The 21,188-nt window shown below is 44.8% G+C and overlaps 1 protein-coding gene across 3 annotated transcripts in view; it reads right to left on the bottom strand.

Moving 5' to 3' along the window:
- GRIN2A (glutamate ionotropic receptor NMDA type subunit 2A) overlaps nucleotides 1-21,188 on the bottom strand; it is a 546,872-nt gene that overhangs the window by 40,120 nt on the left and 485,564 nt on the right. For all 3 annotated transcript variants that reach the window (XR_004816765.2, XM_025416531.3, XM_025416530.3), the window contains exon 11: nucleotides 16,074-16,234. Coding sequence is in view for 2 of the 3 variants with exons in the window: in XM_025416531.3 (XP_025272316.3) it covers nucleotides 16,074-16,234 (161 nt within the window). In the remaining variant the exon portion in view is untranslated. The remainder of the gene's footprint in view (nucleotides 1-16,073; nucleotides 16,235-21,188) is intronic.

The following is a 21,188-nucleotide window of genomic DNA, read 5'->3' as shown; positions in this document are numbered from 1 at the left end:
GTAAATTTTTGCATGTGTGTCCATCCTGGAAATCACCATGCAGATTAAAACATCGAATGTTATCACCTCAGAAGTCTTGCATGACCCAGCCCAGTTCTCACCCCCAAAAGGCAAGTGTTGAATCATCCCTAGATGGCATGGCTGTGACTTATTCATTACCTAGGTCACTACCAGTGGACCTGAGGACTTGTTCTCAATTTTTAGAGTTATTTCCCAAGGCTGGAGTGATCACTCTTGTGCATGGGGATGGATGGCTCAAAACTAGGTAGGGATGGGGTGGGGATAAGCTAAAGTAGGTTGGAAAACTAAAATGGAGATTACTCAAAGTCCTGACACTTTCTCAACGCTACTGCCTTTCTTTCTTTCTTTACCAAGAGCACATAAAACAGTGAAGCAAAGAAAAATAAAAATGGCAGGGAGAGGAGGTAAAATGTTGCATCCTTTCAGAGACAGCTGCCGAAGGCCTCCCGAAGGGAACAAAACTATTTGGAATGTTTGCGGCTGCATGCTTCATTTTAATTTTTCTGTTTTTGTGATGGTGAGAGGTAGGGCAAGACTACAAGGCTCATCTCACCAACACAAAGACTCTAAAGCCTTTCTCCCAAGGCTGTAGGATTGGAGGTTTGGTGTTATGCTTAGAGAGTATTAAAAGGAGATCAGATCATCCAAGCGGAAGGGGAAGGAAACGAAGCATTGTTAATGGTGATGGTAAACCAGAGCTGACGAACCGAGAGGAAACAGCCTTCTGGACAGCCAGCAACATCGAGAGCTTTGGAAATACGGAATGGGGAGTTAAAAGTAATTTGTATGTGACGGCAGGAGCTGTGTGATAGGAGCAGTTAGGAGGGGATCTGGTTTCTACTCTAGATTTGGATGGTGACAGGACCTCAGGAGAGTCCCTTCCTTTGGATTGCGGGTTCCTCATCTGTGACATGAGGTGGTCACTTTGGGCCTGTTGAGACACTCATCTAGCCATGGCATTTTGATTCCTCAAGCCAATAGTCACCTGCTGTGACTATTGACAAGAACACTGAGACACTAGATGACGAGTATCCTGAAGGCTTCAGGCCATGGATGGCATCTGTCCTTTTGATGAAGCTGGGGTGTTTGCAACGTCAATACCTAAACATATCAACGCTGCCATGGAGATGCCAGGAGCCCGGGTTTTACTGAGCCCTTCACACCTTCTTCTCTTCATTGCTTAAAAAATAAACAAATACACACATACCTGTGCACAGAGGCATTCAAATACTAAGGCCATCTGTTTGTATTCGTGTGGTAAAACCTTTCCCTGTCCTGCTAACCCACCACACACTGATGCACTTCTGGGGTGGAATTCTAAAACTGCACCTGGCAACCACACAAAAGTCACCCAACGGCAGCTTAAATCAGTATTTATGGACAGGCACAGATTTCTGCAAATCATTACCATATTTCATGACAAAATACTCTTTAGCTGAGAAACAGCCAGATGAGCAGAAAGAAAACAGGAAGTTTTCTCAGGCGACAAAGTTTACAAAAGTAAGATGCTGGCAAGTCAGAGGGAGGACAGTCACAAAAGATGTGAGCGAAGCAATTACACAGCGGCGTGCGTGGGGTGGGCTGGTGGCCACAGTGGGCCTGCCTTTCATGGGCTGACTGTGGTCTCGGGGCCACATCGGAACCAAAATGAGGATAGCACATGAGGAGAGCTGCAGAGTACGTGATGTTGGTTTCTCTCTGTCATCAATGATTCTAGAGAGCTGGGGTCTAAATGCAGTGGTCAGAGATGCCTGCATTTTACAAACATCCAGGGGTGGGACGCCTGGGTGGCTCAATGGTTGAGCATCTGCCTTTGGCTCAGGTCATGATCCCAGGGTCCTATGATCGAGTCCTGCCTCCCCAGGGGGAACCTGCTTCTCCCTCTGCCTGTGTCTCTGCTCCTCTCTCTGTGTCTCTCATGAATAAAATCTTTAAAAGAATAATAAAAAAAATAAAAACATCCTGGGGCTTGCACAGCCCCCTCTGATAGACAGGGCTTGTTTGCACAGTGCTTTACAAAAGCGAGTCCAGTGGAAAGATACACAATTATTATTATTATTATTTTCCTATGTTGTCTCTGAGCGGAGGAGGCTCCACGAAGCAGCCTGAAGCTCATCAGTATTATTTCTAAGTTCTGTATTGCAAACTCTCTATGACAGCGCTGTCTAGTACAGCTTGCTTGCTGAAAGAAATGCTCTAGATCTACGCTAATACAGCTATCATGCGCTTGAAATGTGGTTAGTGCGAACAGGGAACTGACTTTTTAATTTTATTTCATTGCATTAATTTCGATTCTGACATAAATGGTCACGCATGGCTGGTGGCTCCTCCAGTGGACAGCAGAGCTGTAAGCGGGCAGGGGAAAGCTCGGAGAGCAAGGCTCTGGGTTCCTTCCTCGCTCTGACTCAAAACGGTCTACTTGCTCTCTTCTCCATTGAAAGAAAAATGTTCCCATTGTTAAAAAGGAAAAACTAAGACTGGCTGATGTCTTCAAGAGTGCGCTCTGTTGGTCAAAGTCTTGGAGCAAGGGGCCTGTGTTTCCGAGCCCCAGTCTCCTCTCTGTAAAGCAGGGCAGACGATCTCTGCCCTCAGAGGGCTTTGGGAGTAAAGAGAAGGTAGGTAAGTGTGCACCACGCCTGGCACAAAACAAATGCTCAAAACATATGGGTGCATTCAATCAAATTTGGAATTTATGGCAGTGCTTATGGCGTTTCCCACACCATTCTACGCATCCTCTGTGACAGATCCAGTCCTGGATACTTTACACGCATTATCTCATCCCGTTGACTCCTACCAGCATAAGGATGAATGTGCTACTGCCCATCCCCACTGCCGGATAACGAAACTGAGTCACTAAGAGGTCAGGTGACTCAACGCCACCACCCAGCTTCCAGGTGTCACCGCAGCATTTGGACTTCCACAGTCTGATGTTAGAGGCCGCAGACATAACTGCTGTGACCACGATGTCCATGACACTTGTGGCATAAACAAAGGCAACTCTGTCTATTGCTCATGAAATTCAGACGGTGGTTAGAGCTCTAAGTCAAGCCTGGTGTAATGGAAACAGCAGCCAGGATGAGAGCTGAGCAGCCGGGTTTAAAGAGCTTTGATGGGTAGCTCAGCTTCATTTGTCTCTTTCCCAGCAGGTGCACAGCCACATAAGGGCCAGAGTCACCCCCCGCAGAAACCTTCTCTTGCCCCCAGCACAGCCTACGCCTGCCTTCTGGAGACATTTAGGCCTAGAAAGCCATAGCTCCTTGTGAGGGTAGAGGGTAAGGAAGAGGAAAGCCACCCGAAACTAAAGCCCAATTTAGGCCACAAGCATCTGGGGGACTGGAGCTGAGGTCATGGGAGACGGTGATGCATCAGGTTGCAGCCTGGTAATTGGCAGCCCCCGGTCTGGAGGAACACAGATTAAAGGCTGGCTCTGCAGGAGAGCAAGCCTCAGAGCTCCCAGCAGTCAGCTGGAGGCTGGCCTCCCAGGTAAGGAAGCCAGTTATGCTGCTCCGCTCTGTGTTTCTTGCTCCTGCTTTGCAAGAGGAAACCATCTCTGTCTCCACCTTCCCAGCTCCTGCCCATGTCCCACAACTGTCATCAGCTTAATAATAGCTGCTCCCACGGGCCCAGCGAGGCTCCCGGGAGTGGGTGTGAGAGCAGTGATGGGGACAAAGCACCCACCCAGGCCCATCTTTCTGCCTCCGCTCCGCACAGAAGGGGTCATCTCTTCTCCAAACATTTGTGACAAATGAAAGGACACCTCGGCTCCTCAGCCTGAGGGCCGGAACAGAATCGATGCTCGAAACGAAGGCCTGCCCTGCCTTGCTCTGGCCTCTGGTGCTATGCCGCGCTGGTGGCAAGATGTCCCCTCTGCCAGGCCTCGTGGGGGTGCCGAGGGTGTGTCATTCTCTCCCTGCCATGGGCAATCCTCAAGGAAAGCAAATGATTAAAAATGACAGTAATTCAGAGCAAGAGGGGGAAATAAGATCTCCTGTCTGCAAATTTGCGGAGAAGCAACGTAAGGAGTCACACGTGTCCCACACGACTTTCAGCTGGTGGTTTCCTGCCAGTGTTTTCGACAGCTCTCAAGAGCTGCTCTGGCTTCCTGGGGGGTGTCGATGTGACCCTGTTACTTCAGCCGGTCTCTGCTGGACCTGCGGTGATGGCCTGGAAGTTCACTCCCAGCCCCCAGAGGGTCTGGGGGCGCATCCGCTGCCCCCTCCACAAGGCAGGCCATGGCCCCTTTCGGGAAAGGAGCTTGTACCGTCAGGCAGCTTGACGTTTCCTAATCAAAAGTTTCCGGTTTTAGCTCATCATCTCCTTATGCGTGTTTTCAGATGCTCTCTGGGGGTCTCAGCACATTTAAGGCTAATTATATAGTTAAAGTTAATTATTCATTCATTAACATTCAAGAAGGCTTTAACAAGACACTGACTTGTTCTGATGAATTAATGAAACTGGAGTGTGCACGGGCGTGTGTGTGCGTGCGTGCGGGTGCGTGTGTGTTTTAGAGTCTAAAGTGTCATGAAAATTAAACATCTCTTTGATGATAACTGAGTGCACTTTTTAAGGTCCCATCAAAGCCTTGCACAGAAGGGAAAGGTATCAGCCAGCCATATGGGCCAGTCCGCACACCCAGGCCCCTCTCTGCCCGCTTGGTGGAGGAGGCCCCATCATGGGACTTCTCTGAGGTTCAGTTTTCTCATCTGTAAAAGGGGGAAATAGCATCTCTCTCCAGGGGTGGCTGTTGGGTGGATGAAGACGGAAGTGAAAGTGTTGTAGAGATTCAGGTGCAAATTCAGGACGCTGACATGGCAGTGACAACATCACCGTGCACAGAAGCAAGGGCAGTGTAATCCTTAGCCAGCACCTGGACACAGGCTGTTGAGGGGTGGAGGGTGTTTCTGCACCCAAGAAACAGGACCACTGAGGCATGACAGCCTTTGGACGTGCCTGCTTGGGGAGGAGACAGCGTGCTCAGAGACCATGTTGGCCATCAGCACAGGATGGCCTAGAACTGGCTTTAGGAAAATGTCCTGGAATCACATTTGAACTCTGAGTCTGTGAACACAAGCTGTAAAATCAGTGTTATATGGACATGGATGCATTTTCACCAGGGAAGCATTTTTGTTTGTTTGTTTTTTTGGGGGTTTTTTAGAGCAAACTCCATTAAGCTAATCTAATTCCTAAATTGATGTCTCCCACAGCCTAAACTGTTTCCTACATTTCTGGAAACCGTTTTCACTGGGATCAATTCCTTTGTGTTTAAAATTCTATAAGGATTTGATTCACTAATCAGTGTTGGGACCGCAACCAGCTTTACCAACTTATAGCTGCTGCCATTTGGAGCTTCTTACGTGGTTACGATTTCCACTGAGTTTAATTCTCCTGGGTCAAAATTGTGTAGAGACTCAAAGTTGCTGAGGAAGATTCAAGTCCTCTCTGGATATTTTGAGTCTGTAACAGGTCTCAGCCTGTGTGCTTTTAACTGTTGTCTGTTTAACTTGCATTGATCACATCTGCTGGTAATAGTCACTATGAGCAGGGTTTTAAAAAGACCCATGGTTAATATTTATTTTTTCACTGAGAACTTTCTTAGAGGTTTTGTGAGACAGAGAAAGGCAGAGAAGGATGGAGACTGAGAGGGAGGGAGAGAAGCAGAGGGAAGGAGGCACTGAGCAAAACAGGAAGACAGAGAAAGAACGAGAAAAGACGAAGTCAGAAAAAGAGATGAGGAGGGCGCCTGGGCGGCACAGTCGGTTAGGCGTCTACCTTTGGCTCAGGTTATGATCTCAGGGTCCTTGGATCGAGCCCTGCATTGGGCTCCCTGCTCAGTAGGGAGTCTGTTTCTCCCTCTCCTTCGGTGCTCCCCCCCACACCGCTAATAAGTAAAATTTTAAAAAGAGAAAGAGATGAGGAAGGGGGAGACAGAAAGACACAGACAAGGAGAAATCAGGGGCAGATGGATTTATGGAGAAAGAGAGAGAATGTGAGAGCAAACAGGGAGCTGGGATGTACCCCTTACCTATTGATTACTAACCTCTAAAGTAAGAAACAGTTTAAAAAATACAGCCAATCCTGCTTTGTTTCTGTTAAGTTTAACCCTGGACCCAAACCAGCTGTGTCCAAGGAGTTGGTAGGCCACACAATGCAGTCTTTTACTACTTCAGATAAGCAAATGGAGGCCCAGGGATCTTCGTGATAGGGTCCATGACTCACCCAAGCATGTGCCTTTGGGACACTGCTGCAGGGCCATCTCATGTGGGATGTGGGGTCAGAGGAACAAGGCTGTGGCACGTCGGGTGAGTGTCTTTCTCTAAGCCTTGAGTTCTCCACCTGACCAGAAGGAAAGCAGTCTCTCCCACACGGCTATATGCTGGTTGGATGACGTAACGACTGTAAATTTGCTTGGTGAGCTGTAAAGCACTAGGCATATGCTGTTCTTCACTCTACCGCTCATGACATTGGAAAAATATTGATTCCTTCTGGAATATAAATCTTTTATATAGAGTTCCTTAGATTACACTCCTCAAGGGGTGGGATCATGCTAACTGCCAATTCCATGGCACATAGCATATTATAAAGAACGTTCAGAAATGTGTTCCTTGGGATCCCTGGGTGGCGCAGTGGTTTAGTGCCTGCCTTTGGCCCGGGGCGCGATCCTGGAGACCCGGGATCGAATCCCACGTCGGGCTCCCGGTGCATGGAGCCTGCTTCTTCCTCTGCCTGTGTCTCTGCCTCTCTCTCTCTCTCTGTGTGACTATCATAAATAAATAAAAAAAATTTTTTTAAAATGTGTTCCTCGTTCAGACTTCTCTCGAATGTTTACCAGAGGCCAGACGCTACGTTGTTTCCTTGTCTATCTCATTTAACCCTGCAACGTTCTCCTAAGCAGAGGAGCCAAAATTAGCATCATTTTGTAAATAGGAAAACTGGAGTCTAAGAGGTTAATTAACTTGTCCAAGGCCCCACAGCTGGACCTCGGCAGAGGGGGCTCAGCTTAAAGCATCACACGATACTGCTGGTGGTGATAATGATGCTGTTGAACTTGTCACACACCAGAACTCAATGGTGGGGAATCCCAAATACCAAAAAATACCATGAAAATGAAAGAAAGAATGGAAAAAGGATCAACATTGGATAAAATGCTAGTGTGTGTCAAGATACACTGCTGAGCACTTTCCCTAAAGTCAATTCATTTAATTCCAGGGGACAGGATTGTACAGTTGGGGTAAAAGATCAGAGAGGTTATTTATTTGCCAATGGTCACACAGCTGGTCATTATCACAGCCAGGATATGAAGCTACTTATTTCTCCCTCCAAAGTTCATGTTCTGTACCACGTGTCCACTCATAAAATAAGCCAATCAATCATCTGCAGAAGACTAATGTTTTTCAAGAAGGTATATAAATACTTTGAGTCAGAAACTCTACTTCTCACAATCGTTCCTAGAGAATGAGTTGCAGAGGTGTGCAGAGGACTCATCACAGCCATGTGACCAACAGTCCCCAAAGGGAAATGGCTAAACAGACCTGATGTGTGTAGACCATGGAATTCTTCCCAGAAGAGAATGAAGACAAAAGACACCTACAGATACAGAAGATGTGTCAAAACATATTAATTAAACATCCAATTGTGATATACTGCATAGAGTTTGATAGCATCCCACAGAATGAATTGATTATTATATGTAGACATGTCAATACATGTGGATGCATAGAACAAAGGTCTAGGAGAAATGGCATGTACTAGCAAACAGATAATAGTGCCTACCTGGTTGTGTGTGGAAGGGTTGTTGTTGGTGGTGGTTTGGGATTGGGATGTAGTCAAAAGGGTACTTATTTTTCTGTATTTTTGATTTTTTACAAGGATTTATTTTTCAGTGAGAAGTAGTACAGCATAGTGGTTAAGGGCAAAAGTGCTAGAGCCAGTTTGAATCCCAGCTCTGAAGTTTATCAGCCCTCGCCTGGGCAAGAGCATGAACCGCCACAGTCGAGCCTTCCTGCCTCATGACAAAGGCATCCAACTCTCCCAGGATTGTTCACCTGCAGAGAGTTAGCATCCATGGGTAGAAAGAGATGTTGGGTTGAGTTTGAATGCCAGCTCTGACACTCACTTAACCCTTAGGCAAGTTTCCTCTGCTCCCCGAGCCTTGGTTTACTCTTCTGTAAAATGGAGAGAAGGCCTATTTGGCAGAGTCCAAAGCAGGATGAAATGAGATCGTATATTTGAAGTCTCCATGTGAGTTCAGGAAGCAGTAAGAGGAGGCAGTCCCTTGGGAGATGGAATCTTCCAGGGAGCTCCTGCCTCTCTTCATGGTCTCCAGGAGAAACTCTGAACCATGTGTATCCCAATATAAAAAATATATCCTTTTGGGGGGGGGGTTGTTTTGTCCTTGACTACATTTCTTCTCCCCATTTCAATGGAAAGAGAAATATTGCCCCCTTTCAAAGCAGCATTAAGATTGTCAAAGGAAACAAAAGACATTTTAAAGTTAAAATGTGAACAAAATTGGTTTGGTTTTGTATAATAGTGGGCAATTAGAAGCAGGCTAATTGTGCAATGTTACGGGAATGTTCATATTTATTATTTTGAATTGTGGCTCAAAGCCTGGGCTCTGGAGCAAGTGTGACCCAGACAAGCTATTTACTCTCTCTCTCTCTCTGCCTATTTCCTCCACTGTAAATAGGAAATCATGATAGTGGCTGTGTCACAGGGTTGCTGTGAGATTTGAATAATGCAGGCAAAAAATTCAGGACAGTACCTGGCATGTAGGTAAGCTCCCAATAAATGTTATCTGTTTGTTAGAAATGCCTTGCTTGGTTCCCAGAAGAATTCAGGTAGTTTATTACAATTGCAACAGAATAAGGTTTAAACAAACGGATAAAGCCATCTGATTGAGTTAAGGGAATTCAGAGGTAGGACAGTGGCTAAGGCCTTGGGCGAGTCAGGAAGCAGATATTCAGGTCACAAGCTCTCCACAGCTGCTAACAGCAGATCATAAATTGAGCTCTGAATTACAGCGTAGCCGAAGCAAGAAGGAAACTCCGAGGAGTTACAGGGATTGTGCTGTCCACCAGACAGAAGCACGCCTTCCAGGGGACTAGAGCAACACCGTTCATGGTGCAGACGTCTGAGAGATGGTGGAGGATGGTGTTCTTAGCGAATTGGTCTACAATAATAATATCAGCCAGCTCTCTAAAATAGCTATTTCTTGTAGGGGCCCCCAGCGCCAGCCGAAGGAGAATGAAAATGCAGAGCAATGCCAGGTAAATTAATTAATATTCCTTTCGCTCAGTGAAATATCTCCCAGTGGTTAAATGTGAAAACAGTCCAACAGAACAGTACAGGTTCAACTGGGAAAAGCAAAGCACGGATTTGCATGCACAGCACGGATTTGCACGCGCACCGATGTGTACAAACTGTAGGAACACCAGACACCAGGAGGAAATGAAGTGTTGTGTTCAGAAGAAACTTCTTTCCTGATGACTGCAAGTGATACTTTGGTTGCAGAATGTTTGTTACATGTACAAGGATATAAAGGAGACCATATAATCATCTAGCAGCATCTCTGATAACACTTTGGTGTAATTCATTCTTGCTTCCTTTATATCGCTCTGTCCTGCTCGCTCCATCTCTGGGTTTACAGAATTGGGACCTCACTCTAAACTTTCCCCCATTTGTTCCCCTTTTTAACGCTTTATGGGGTGGCCCTGAAAATCCACTAGGATCGTTGTAATCCAGTTTAACAAGAATTAATTGCAACCACATACACACATGCACAAAAAAAAGCTGCCTGTGCTTTCCTGAGTTTTTATTAAGAACAAAAAAATTCCTAATGCTGTGATGTGGTGGCAATTACTTCTAAGCTTTATTTGCAGTGTGGGGGTGGATCTCAGAAACCAGGTCACTGTCCATCTGATTTTCTCTGGAGATGATGCTGTCATCCCCTAAGATGACTTAGGAGAACGGCTCACCTCACCCTGACGTCTGTGCGTGCTCTTGAACACAGTAGCTGAAAATGAACCCTTTGAGTTTCATTCTACATGACTGATAAAATATAGCAAATAAAACCCACTTAAACAGCATCCTGAAAAGAACACACTCTGCATAGCAGCTCACTGTCTGGGAGGATCCTTATGCCTCCCCAGTCCACCTTTGCCTCGGCAATCTCCAAGTCTCTGGACCATTTCTTTTGAGGATGGAAATGAGAATGCTGTGACCTCATCAACTCTCAGATAGATAGTCAGTTGATACATATATAGCATAAAATAGATGTATGTTATATGCAGTATTAAATATGTATATATACTTATATAGATATAATACATAACTTGAGTCTCTAAATTCTTCCCTGAGCTCTAACCTCTTCCACCCAACTGCCAAGCTGGCACTGCCAAGTGGGGAGGCCAGCCCAATAATAATTCTTAATAATTCAAACAATATAATTACTTAGTCAAATAGCCTTAGTTAAGCTCAGCTTCTTCAACTCTTGAGAGAGATAATGATATCTAGCTCGTAAGAGTGCTGGGAGGAGGGGTGCCTGGATGTCTCAGCTGGTTAAGCATCCAACTCTTGATCTCAACTCAGGCCATGATCTCAGGGTCTGAGATTGAGGCCCATGTGGGGCTCTGCGCTTGCCAGGGAGTCTTGCCTGAGATTTTCTCTTGCTCTGCCCTGCCCACTCATGCTCTCTCTTAAATAAATCTTAAAAAAAAAAGTGCTATGAAGATTAAATGACATTATGCCTATGAAGCACCTGGGACTGCATCTTGGAAACTGTTAGGTTTCAATTAATGCAGGGATGAGATGGCTATTTGATGATGCTGTCTCAAAGGCACTTCCAATTGAACATTCCCAAACCGTCCTCTGGGCCTCCGCTCCTGCTATGCCCTCCTCCTGAAATGCCCTTCCTCTTCCCTGTCCTGTCCGCTCCAGACAGAACACCATTTCCACATATTCAACCAACAAACCTCTCAAAAGCCATGGACCACCTGTATCTGAGTCACCAGAAGTGCTAATAAAAACATGGATTCCTCGATCCCACAGGCTTGGAGACTCTGTGCTCCAGAATAGGGGTTCAGTGCTCACCCTTTATCACAAAAGCAGTTCTGAGGCATGCAAGAGGCTGTGACCACTCCCCTGATTTTATTCTTACAGACACATCACTGGGCACAATGCGAGCCTTGCAGTAAAGGCTTGTCAGTCAAAATGCAACCTTGCCTCCCAATTCTTCTCTCCAACTACTCAATATAAGGGAAGCCAAAAGATGCCAGCCTGTTTGCCAACATCATGGGGCTGGAAATGAAATCAGATAAATAGGGGACCAGGTGGCCAAGAGCTAAAGATGGATGCTTCTAAAGGAAATCACGACTTTTCATAAACTTATGTACAAATAACCGTACATGACCATCAGTTAAAATGAACATAAACCATCCCACTATGTCTTGAAATATTAGGCTCTTAGGAGTCCTGGGGATGTTGATTGTTTCATTTAAATCTGGCATAAATGCTTTGCTTGCAGTTCTGCCCACTTGCCAAAACTGCTTGGAGAACGTCAGCTTCTGATGACGGAGCATTTGTAAATCTAAATCTGCCTCCACTCATTTCAGTTTCAGCTCCCTCTTCTAGAGCAGATGTTCTCAAAATTGGATTAGTGCACGTCAGAATCACCTGAGGAGCTTGCTGAAGCATGCAGGTTCCCCGGGCCTGCCCCTGGAGATCTGGATTCTGCAGGCTTGGTGGGGCTCAGGAATCTACCTTTTTATTAGCACCCCTACTGACTCATTACTCAGGCCACCCTCTGGGAAATCCTGTTCTAGAAACCTGCGATCACAAACCACTTATCCGCCTTTGGTTCTGGAGAGCCCCACATGTCACAACAGACCTATTCCTATCGACGTTCGCACGTCAAATCTTGTTTTCTCATTGATTCGCCTGATAACCTCTGGAATGGTTTCTCTCCATTTATCTTAAGTTTTGATAAACAATGAAACTCAATTTAGTTTCAAGTTTCTCCCTACCTATGCTTTTAGAGCCATTATGAATCCCAGAGATAAGCTACATGGTTATATTGATTGGTCTACTTTTCTTATGTTGTCTCAATAAAACGTGTTTATGGAACTTACTCCTTCAGAACAGTACTTCTCAAAATTCAGCATGTGTCAGGATCACCTGGTGCTTGTTAAAATGCAGGCTCTCAGGCTCTAGCACCATGAGAGAAGGTCCTATGTCAGGCCCAGAAACTTGCATTGAACACGTAACCATGTGACTCGGGTAGAGTTGGTTCACTGGTCACGCGTAGAGACCCCCCCAGCCTTGGAGACTTATTCTACATCCTTTCTGCACAACTGACAGCATTTATATACGTGGCTTGTCTAGATTTTGTATTTTTGGAAAGTTCTAAATTAAGTACTCAAGCGTTCAACCCAAACAAGAGAGTATCAGGACCATTTCAGAGATCTAAGAATTCAGCGTTTTAACTTTTTAGATGGGAAACGGAGACTCTGAGACATGACATGATTAGCCCAAGGCCATGGCTGGCTAATGACAGAACCCAGGCTGAGACCAAGCTGGAACTCTTAACCATAATCCAAGGCCTCTGTTGTGTTCCAGGCTTTTCCAGGCTGTATAAGGGAGCCTCCACATCCATTGACCCTGGTGTATATGCCCACGTCTTCACTGAGCAGCAGATGTCACAGACCTGTGTGCACATAGGCAGGACCCAACAGCTGAACTATGCTCTGGTTTTCTAAGTCAGAGCTCACTGGATTTTAGGGTGCTGAGAGCCCCATATAGGGAATGCCCTCAAGTTTAACAATTCAGGGGCACACAAGGCATCTCTATCTTCCAGAGGGATAGAACCTTCCAGAGATGCTTTGGTGAAGGAGGGGAATGACTACATTTTTAAAGCCAGGTGGTGGGTACATGAGTTCGTTTTGTTATTATTATTCCTTCAACACTATATCCCCATGATATTTACTCTTGTAAAATTATTTCATACTATACATCATAAATTAAAATAACTTATTTCATGATGAAAAATTTAAAAAGGAAATGAGATATGAGAGGGACAGAAAAGATCAGAAGTTAAGCAGACACGTAAAGGACAGAAGTCTTGGAGGAGGAGGAATAGAAGCAGAGATGACCCACACAGAGTTGGGTGGATCTTGAGAGCAATTCTATGGTGGCATTTAGCTTCTCATTTTCACTTGAGATCACTTGAGGGGCTGTAGTCATAGCTCATGCTATCTACACCAAGAGGAAGTCAAAACATGAAAAATGTAATCAGAATAGAAGAAAACACCAAGAAAGTAACTTTCTGCCTTCAGAGTGGAGATGAACTTTTAAATTACGACTCACAATCCAGAAGCCTTAAAAAAAGATTGATAAATTTGACTGTAAAAAAAAAATAATAATAAAAATCAGCATGAAAAAAAAAAAACCATCTGGAAGCTCAAAAGATAAGAAAGCTGGGAACACCATTTGTAACTGCACCACCAACAAAGGGCTTATTTCTCCAATACATAAATTAATAAGAAAAAGACCAATAGACCCATAGAAGAAAAAATAATGAATGTTTTCAAAAAAAAAAAAAAAGGAACTGCAAAAGGCTTTTAATTACGCATTGATTGATCTGGAGGGACACAAGGACACTCAGGAAATGTGGTCACTGTGGGGAGCATTCGGCAGAAGAGAAACAGTGTGGGAGGAAGTTTCTTCACTGTTTAGCTTTTTATACAATACTTTTTGATTTTGTATTATGTAAATGTGTTCTCTATTCACAATTTAATTTAACTAATTTAAATAATTAACTAAGCTGCTCATTAAACTTGTAGTGAGTGGTTTTCCCAACCTCAACTCCACCAAAACTGAACCTTCTGGAATGATCATGGTTAAGCCTTCACCCTTATGGGCATGCAGAGTTATTTCTTTAAAAAAGACTCATAGCCCCTCTAGCTCTGAGTTTAATGTAACAGCACAAAACGTCCCCCACATGGAAGACTGAGTATAGGGTACACTCGCCATCTGCCCAAGTTTGCTGGGATGGATGTCATAATTATTACAGGGCTTCCAAAAAGCAATTTGTACAATTTATGGCCAGGAACTGTTTCCATTCCTCTACTCCGTTTTGTTCGTATTGTTTTTTAAAAAATGGAAAAAGAAAGAAAATGCAGTTTGTGCCCTGGGTGACAGATGGATAGAGAGGAGGCGAGCGAAGCTTCGCTGGTTGTTTCTAACCATTTTCATCTACGTTTGCGTTCACGGTCTGTCCGAAGTGATAGGACGTGTTGATGAAAAGACCATGGCAGAAACAAACAAACAGAACCCATACCTGGGGCTCAGCTGGAAAGTCATCAGAATTTTCTGGTATCTGTTAGAATCGAACATACATGTAACCTATAGCTTGGCAATTCCTGTCTTAGGTATATACCGAGAGCGGCGTGCTCACTCATGCAACCAGAGATGTGGTGAGAGTACGCCTAGAGGCCCTACTCGCCATGGCCCCGAAAGGGACACTACCCTGATGTTTACCAAGATTAGAAGAGAGGGGTGACCCCATCATGAAACATCATGCAGCAATGAGAATGGAAGACCTAGAATGACCTAGAATGACATGCAATGATGTCACAAACAGACCTGCAAGCTAGAAGATGGACAGAAAAAACGTCTGGTGTGATTTCATTTACATGTTAGAATAACAGGCCAAAAGCATCCTCAGCTTTAGAAGTGAGGCGGGCCACTGGGAAAAGGGTGTGCTGGGGTTTCTGGGGCCTGGCTACATCTTGGGAATTGACCTGGATGGTCCATTTTTACAGTCATCAAGCACTATACTTCATATGTGTCTCTTCTCTGTATCCCCATTATGCTTTAATAAAACATTTTTAAAAATCACCCCGGGGCCAGAATGAGCAGAATGAGTCTGGGATAAGTGACTGGCGCTCTCTCTCTCTCTGCTTCTCAAACCCCTGCTGAGGTCCCAAAGAGATTCCACAGAGACAGAAGGGACAAAATGCTACCAGCCAGAGATCCCAGGAATCATGCAGAGACGGGGCTGAGGGTTTAGGCGGGGCCCATCTGCCCTCCCAGACACCACGGAGGGGCCCCAGTGGGCCTGCAGAACAGCCGAGAGGGAGAGGCTGTGGATGAAGCTACAGGCTAACCCATGACAGTCATGTCTCCGAGTTCAAAAATCCCTGATGACTGACATGGCCCATGGAAATTCATTTTCTAGATAAGCAAAACTGCCCTCCTTCATTTAAAACAGAATTGTTTTTGATGGCACCTTCCCCAAAATGCACTTCGCATGTCCCCGACATTCTGAAGGTCCCATTATGATTTCCATCTTACAGACGAGGCTGAGAACAATGAGGTATCTGCCCAAAGTCGGAAACAATAGCAGCAGGGGGAGGAGAAGCACACTCCAGCTTCACATCCTAAACTGGCCTCTGTGAGGTCTTTTCATGACAGCTCCTTATTTCTAGTGTGCACGCTCTGTACCACCAGGAACATTAGCAGCAGCATTACAGAGGCCAAGTTCACATTGCTTTTCTCTCCCTATTTCCTTTCTCCTTCATCGATGGTATGCTACTGGCTTCCACACAAAGCTGTACCCCAAAAACTCCTACCTAAAATCAGATAAAAATCTACAGTGCTTTGTTTGCAGAACTTTAAATAAGCTAACAAACTCTTTAGATCTTTCTCTGTGGCTAACATATCCCATGGAGTTGGGCCAAGTTCTTTATCAGTCTAAGAAACCCCTCTGGTTCTCTGCATTTCAAAGTGTCCTGGATTTGCTTTTCCTTAACACAGCTCAGAAGGAAGCCTATGATGCTCATCAGGTTCACAAAAGCAGCCCTCAACTGGGGTTCAATCTTAACCACAGCTGCTTTCCAGAAAATACAGTGGTGAGGGCAGATAAGCACCAAGGCATGCAGAGAGTCATTTTCTGTGAGGTTTATGGGCTGGCAGGCCTGCGAGGGGAAAACAAAACAAAACAAAACAAAAAAAAAAAAACCAAAAAAAAACAACCAAACAAATCCCATCATCCTTACCCTGTTTTCAAGCTGACCAAGGCATCCTCCACTCCCTTCTGATTGAATTTGGTCATGTACTGATGCATGTAGGGGTAGTTATTACGAATGTTTCTCTCCGTACTGCCATTAGGCACCGTGCCAAATCGGAAAGGTGGGGAATAGTCGTGAGGTCTCTGAAACTGGAGAGAGACAGACAGACAGATGGAGAGACAGGACAGAGACAGAGAGAGAAAAGGAGGAGAAGTCAGCCACCATTCTGTCTTGTGTCAGGAGTTAAACATACGCCGCATGCCCTAGCACAGGACAGATGAAAAATCATTCATTTCTATGCTTCCTTTTTTTTTTTTTTTTTTTTTTTATTTAATCACACCTGCTACTGGCCTGTGAGCTCTAGGAGTTTGGAAACAATGTCTGCCTTGCTCCCATCTGTCCCCCAGTATCTAGCACAGGGCCTGGCTGGGTGTGCAAGAGATTTTTGTTGGATTGATTTTTCTGGCCCCATTCTAGACACTAGCCTTGTGGTTGGCACATGGGCCATGCTCGGGAAACACTAAGCTGGAATTAAGATATTACTTTAACTCAGTTTGTTTATCTACCTTCTGATGAAATTTCCTGTTTTCCTCACCAATCCCTCCCTTCTCTGAATCCCATTGACAATTACCATCACCTCCCCCAGGAAATGATGAAGAGCAACCGAACATGTCATCCCAAAATATGCCTCTTTGGCATAAGCATCCTCTTAGGCTGGTTATTTTTAAGAAACAGCAGAGACAGGAGAAGCTCTGAAGAGCAGATGTTAACCCTTTCGTAAGAGACATTTATACTGAGAAGGGAAAGCTCTACTTATAGGGATATCTTCCTCTCAGCACCTGGAAAAGGAATATGACTAAAACTCTAGAAACTCTTATCACTTTTGAAGGCACCAACTTCAATCTTCATGAATCTCACCCTAGTTTACTATGCTTTTCCTGACAACCTGGCCTCTCCACCCCAGCTCCCAACAATTCTCTTCTGTGGTTAGCTGGAGGTGGTGTTTAAGCTGGTGGCTTAGGCCATTTCAGGGAGTTACTTGGTTTTCCTGGGTATGTCTCATGTCTACAGAAAGGATCCATATTATTAAACTTGTTTGTTTCTCTCCTGTCAATCTGTCTAGATTAACCCAAGAACCTAAAAGAGTAGAGGGAAAATTATCTTTCCTCCCCTACAATGACTGTATGTTTGCCATTCACTCATTCTCCATGCATACAATACTTATGGGGGAGCCCTAATATATTCTAGGCATAATGGCATGCTCCATGAACATTTCTTGAGCTGAAATTCTTCCCAACCATTAGCTTCCTGAGGATGCCCATGTCTTGTACAGCTCTCATGCCTCAAAAAAGTTGGATGTCCATACTCTGCTTGTCTTTCCTCATTGACTGACATGGTTTGTTCACAACTTCAGTGTTTGGAGAAACTCAACCAGATTAAAAGTCAAGAATTCTAGGTCTACTGAGGTGCCTGGGTGGTTCAGTTGGTTAAGCATCTGCCTTTGGCTCAAGTCATGATCCCTGGGTCCTGGGATCGAGCCCTGTATCAGGCTCACTGCTCAGTTGAGAGTCTGCTTCTCCCTCTGCCCCTCACCCCATTTGTTCTCTCTCTCAAATAAATAAATAAAGCCTTAAGGGAAAAAAAGAGTACTAGGTCTGAGTCTCAGACATACAATTAAAATCTAGAGTCAGCACAGGGCAATAAGTTCAAGTGTGAGCTTAGGTTCAAAGGTTAAAAGTCAGATTCTACCATTAATAAACTGTGGGATCTTAGAGAAGGCACTTCACACTGCCTCCATTTATTTTCTGTCTCTACAGTGGAAAACATACCAGTACTTCCTTTGTAGGGTCAATGGGAAGTTCTAAAACTGCTAAAACTTTTTCAAGTAATTAAAATAGTACCTGGAACAGAGTAAGCACTCAAACATAAAAATTATTATTACTTTTTATTTTTACTATCAGAGTGGGCCAAAGAAAGGGGCTTCATTTTTTCCATGAAATACGAAATTCTGGAAGTATAAAGTAATTATAATAATGAGTAGCACTTTTTGAGGACTTGCGTGGGGCCAGATTTGCTAGATCACTTGCTAGATCATTTCATCCTCACGATGAACCTGTCAGGTAGCTAATCTCAGAGGCTCCATTTTACAGATGAAGAAATCAAGGTTCAGACCTATTTAGGATCTCTCATGAATAAATAAATAAAATCTTGAAAAAAAGAAAATCGTGTCCCCTAAATTAGGCATGCTGCCATGTAATAAGCAACCACCACTGCATTTGGGGGAAGTGGCCATACATTGTCCAAATGAGATCCTCCTTCTGGTGCCTTGCACTGCAAGAATGTGTGTGCATGTGTGTGTGCGTGTGTGTACACATGCAAATGAACAGCAAGATGCTCTTTGCACTCACTCTGGCAGGCAGTGCCTCAACTCATCACGAAAAGAGGAGGAGGCACCAGCCCCCGCTCGATGGCACAGCAGCCACCTGCTTTGGGGACAGAGGTAATGGTGTTGTTCATAAATCTAGGTGTTACAGCAGCTGCTCTAATCTCCAGAGGCATGCGAGATGGCCCATTTGACCAAATGCCTTCCACTTCACTCCCCATCTGCTGCAGAGGAGCCACGTAGCTCTTTAGATTTCCTTTCACCTCTACCTCTGGTTTGCACAGTGACAGAGATGGATATTTAGCCTCAATGATGAATCTCCACACTCCTCCGGCCTTGACTATACCCTCCCCCCACACACAATTCAGCCCAGCACTGAGACCCAAGAACCTTTCCTGCCGGGGTAAAGACTGTCAGACTTCTAGAAGCACGACTCTCAGTACTTGTCCCATGGACCAGGACATGTCTTCACGTCCACCCTGTCCACACACACATGCACACGTGTGCCACTGCAGAGCACTCTTTCTTTCACAGAGCACATGTGATATACTCTGATGTCATCCGCTACGGTCTATTTATTTTTTTAAATAGTCATGATCCTTAAAATAATTTCATGGCTCACTAAAAAGCCAGGACATACAGTGTGGAAAATAGGTAGGGGCAAGCATGGCTCATCTCTTAAATCCTGGGGCCTCCCACTGAGGGCATATTCCATGCAGCTTATAGGAATGTTTTCTAGTGCAACTTTCTCCCAGAGAGTTCTGTGTGCAAACAGGGAGGAACAACGGTGGGCTCTGGCAAAGGAAGGGGTGCTGCAGAGGTGTCCACGGTCAGCAAGACCACAGAGCAATGTCATCATGATGCCCAGGGTCTGGAGAACTCCCTGGGGTTTCTCTCTCCTTCAAGGCTCCCCTCACTCGTCATGTTAACTGGCTTCACCTGGTCTTGTGCTTAGACACTGCAGCTTCTCATCAGCCCCTTGGAAACTGAGTCATTTGGGGCAACTACTTAACCTCTCCGAGCCTCAGTTTCTCCATCCATAAGTGGAGGATTGCTTTTGCATGCAGTGCTTGAAAGAATACCTGGTATCCCATATTCTTGATACATATCACCTTGTCACCTGTTGTCACCCAAAGTGATGTTAGCCAAACAATGGAGCCAGTTTCCTTCTAACTGGAAAACAAAGGACTAGGAGATTATTTTCTAACATTTTTTTTGCCATTCACTAAGTGAACAGGTCTGAAAGTCATCCAAGAGCATAAGACATGGCAAGCCCTTCAGTTTGGAGGAAGTAGAGATGCAAAATATGGGGAAAATGTTTAGGGAAAACATGGCAATTGACCAGGACATTTCTGCCTTCCTCTGACACATCCTAAGTATACATTCATTAAAAATATCTGTCCTCCTGGGTGCCGGACACTGAGGTGGGCACTTGACGGGATGAGCACTGGGTGTTATTCTATATGTTGGCAAATTGAACACCAATAAAAAATAAATTTATAAAAAAAAAATCTGTCCTCTGTGGCTATAAATAAGGGGCATTGGCCCCTAAAGCGCTGTATTTCAAGTACAGTCTTCTCCCACTGTTGAACTGCTGCAAGCTTCTGGAGGTCAGCATCAAACAACCATGGCCCTGAGGAAGGAGGAGAGGCTCAGAGGCCTCTATTTAGCCAGTGACCCCTCGGCAGTAGAAGCACAGCGCTCAGAGATGGCACAGCTCCATGGGGACACACTCGTGGGCTCCTCTACCAATGGATGTTCCCCAATTATCCCATTGTCACCAAGGCCAATGAGTGCAGTGACACTTTAGACCCCAGAAGTGAGGAACAGCTTATCATACAGTGAGGCTGATAATGCGGAGGAGGTGGGTGATGAAGAGGAGGGGAAGGGGCAGTGGAGGAGGGGAGCAAGAGGAGGTGGAGGAAGAAGCACTTATAACAGGATTATCTACCCTGTGCCAGGCACTGTGTGAGGATTATTTTAAGCCTCATATCAACCTTGCCAGAAAGGTATTAATACCCGCCCCCACTCTTATTAGGAAATGAAGCCTTGGGGATACTGACATACTGAAGGCCACATGACCATTTTATGGCAAGGTCAAGATCTGAACGCAGGTTCATCTGACCCTGAATACAACATTGCTCTTCCCACTACATTAATCTGCCTCCCAGAGCTGGAGCTCATCTACCCTAGTGATCGCCGACACGTTGGAAAGCTTCCACACCAACATTTCAACTTTCCTTTAGTAACTCCTAGGGGAAGATCTACCCATGAATCTATTTATAATTGAAGCCCAGGCTCATCTGAGCTCACCGTGGGCTTCAAAGGTGCTTTTCCCAGCAAGCACTAAGACTGCAAAATGCTTTAAAAGCATCATAAACCTGAGTTGTTATACAGGTAATCATGATTAAAAAGAAAAAAATATGAAGAAAGTGAAAAACAAAACAAAACAAAAAAACAAAAAAAGCCCACTGTGTACAGTATTAAAATGAATTCATTCAATATAGATTTTTTTTTCATTTTGCAGACTTTCTTGGTGTATCCGCTATTAATCTTCTGGGATCACTTAGCTTATTTACTCCAAGAATTTTTCTGTTTACCTAATTGTATCAAACATTTAATTAAAAGAGCTATCTGCTTGCCACTAATGCTCCCAGCTTGGAAGCTGAGCTGCGTCCCGTGAGGATGTGGTATCTGTTCCTAGTTGTCTCCAACTCAGA

This window comes from Canis lupus, chromosome 6 (assembly GCF_003254725.2).
Source record: "Canis lupus dingo isolate Sandy chromosome 6, ASM325472v2, whole genome shotgun sequence".
In the NCBI taxonomy this organism is placed as follows: Eukaryota; Metazoa; Chordata; class Mammalia; order Carnivora; family Canidae; genus Canis; species Canis lupus.
Note: the sequence above shows the minus strand (reverse complement) of the source record. Positions and strands in the feature narration are given on the sequence as shown.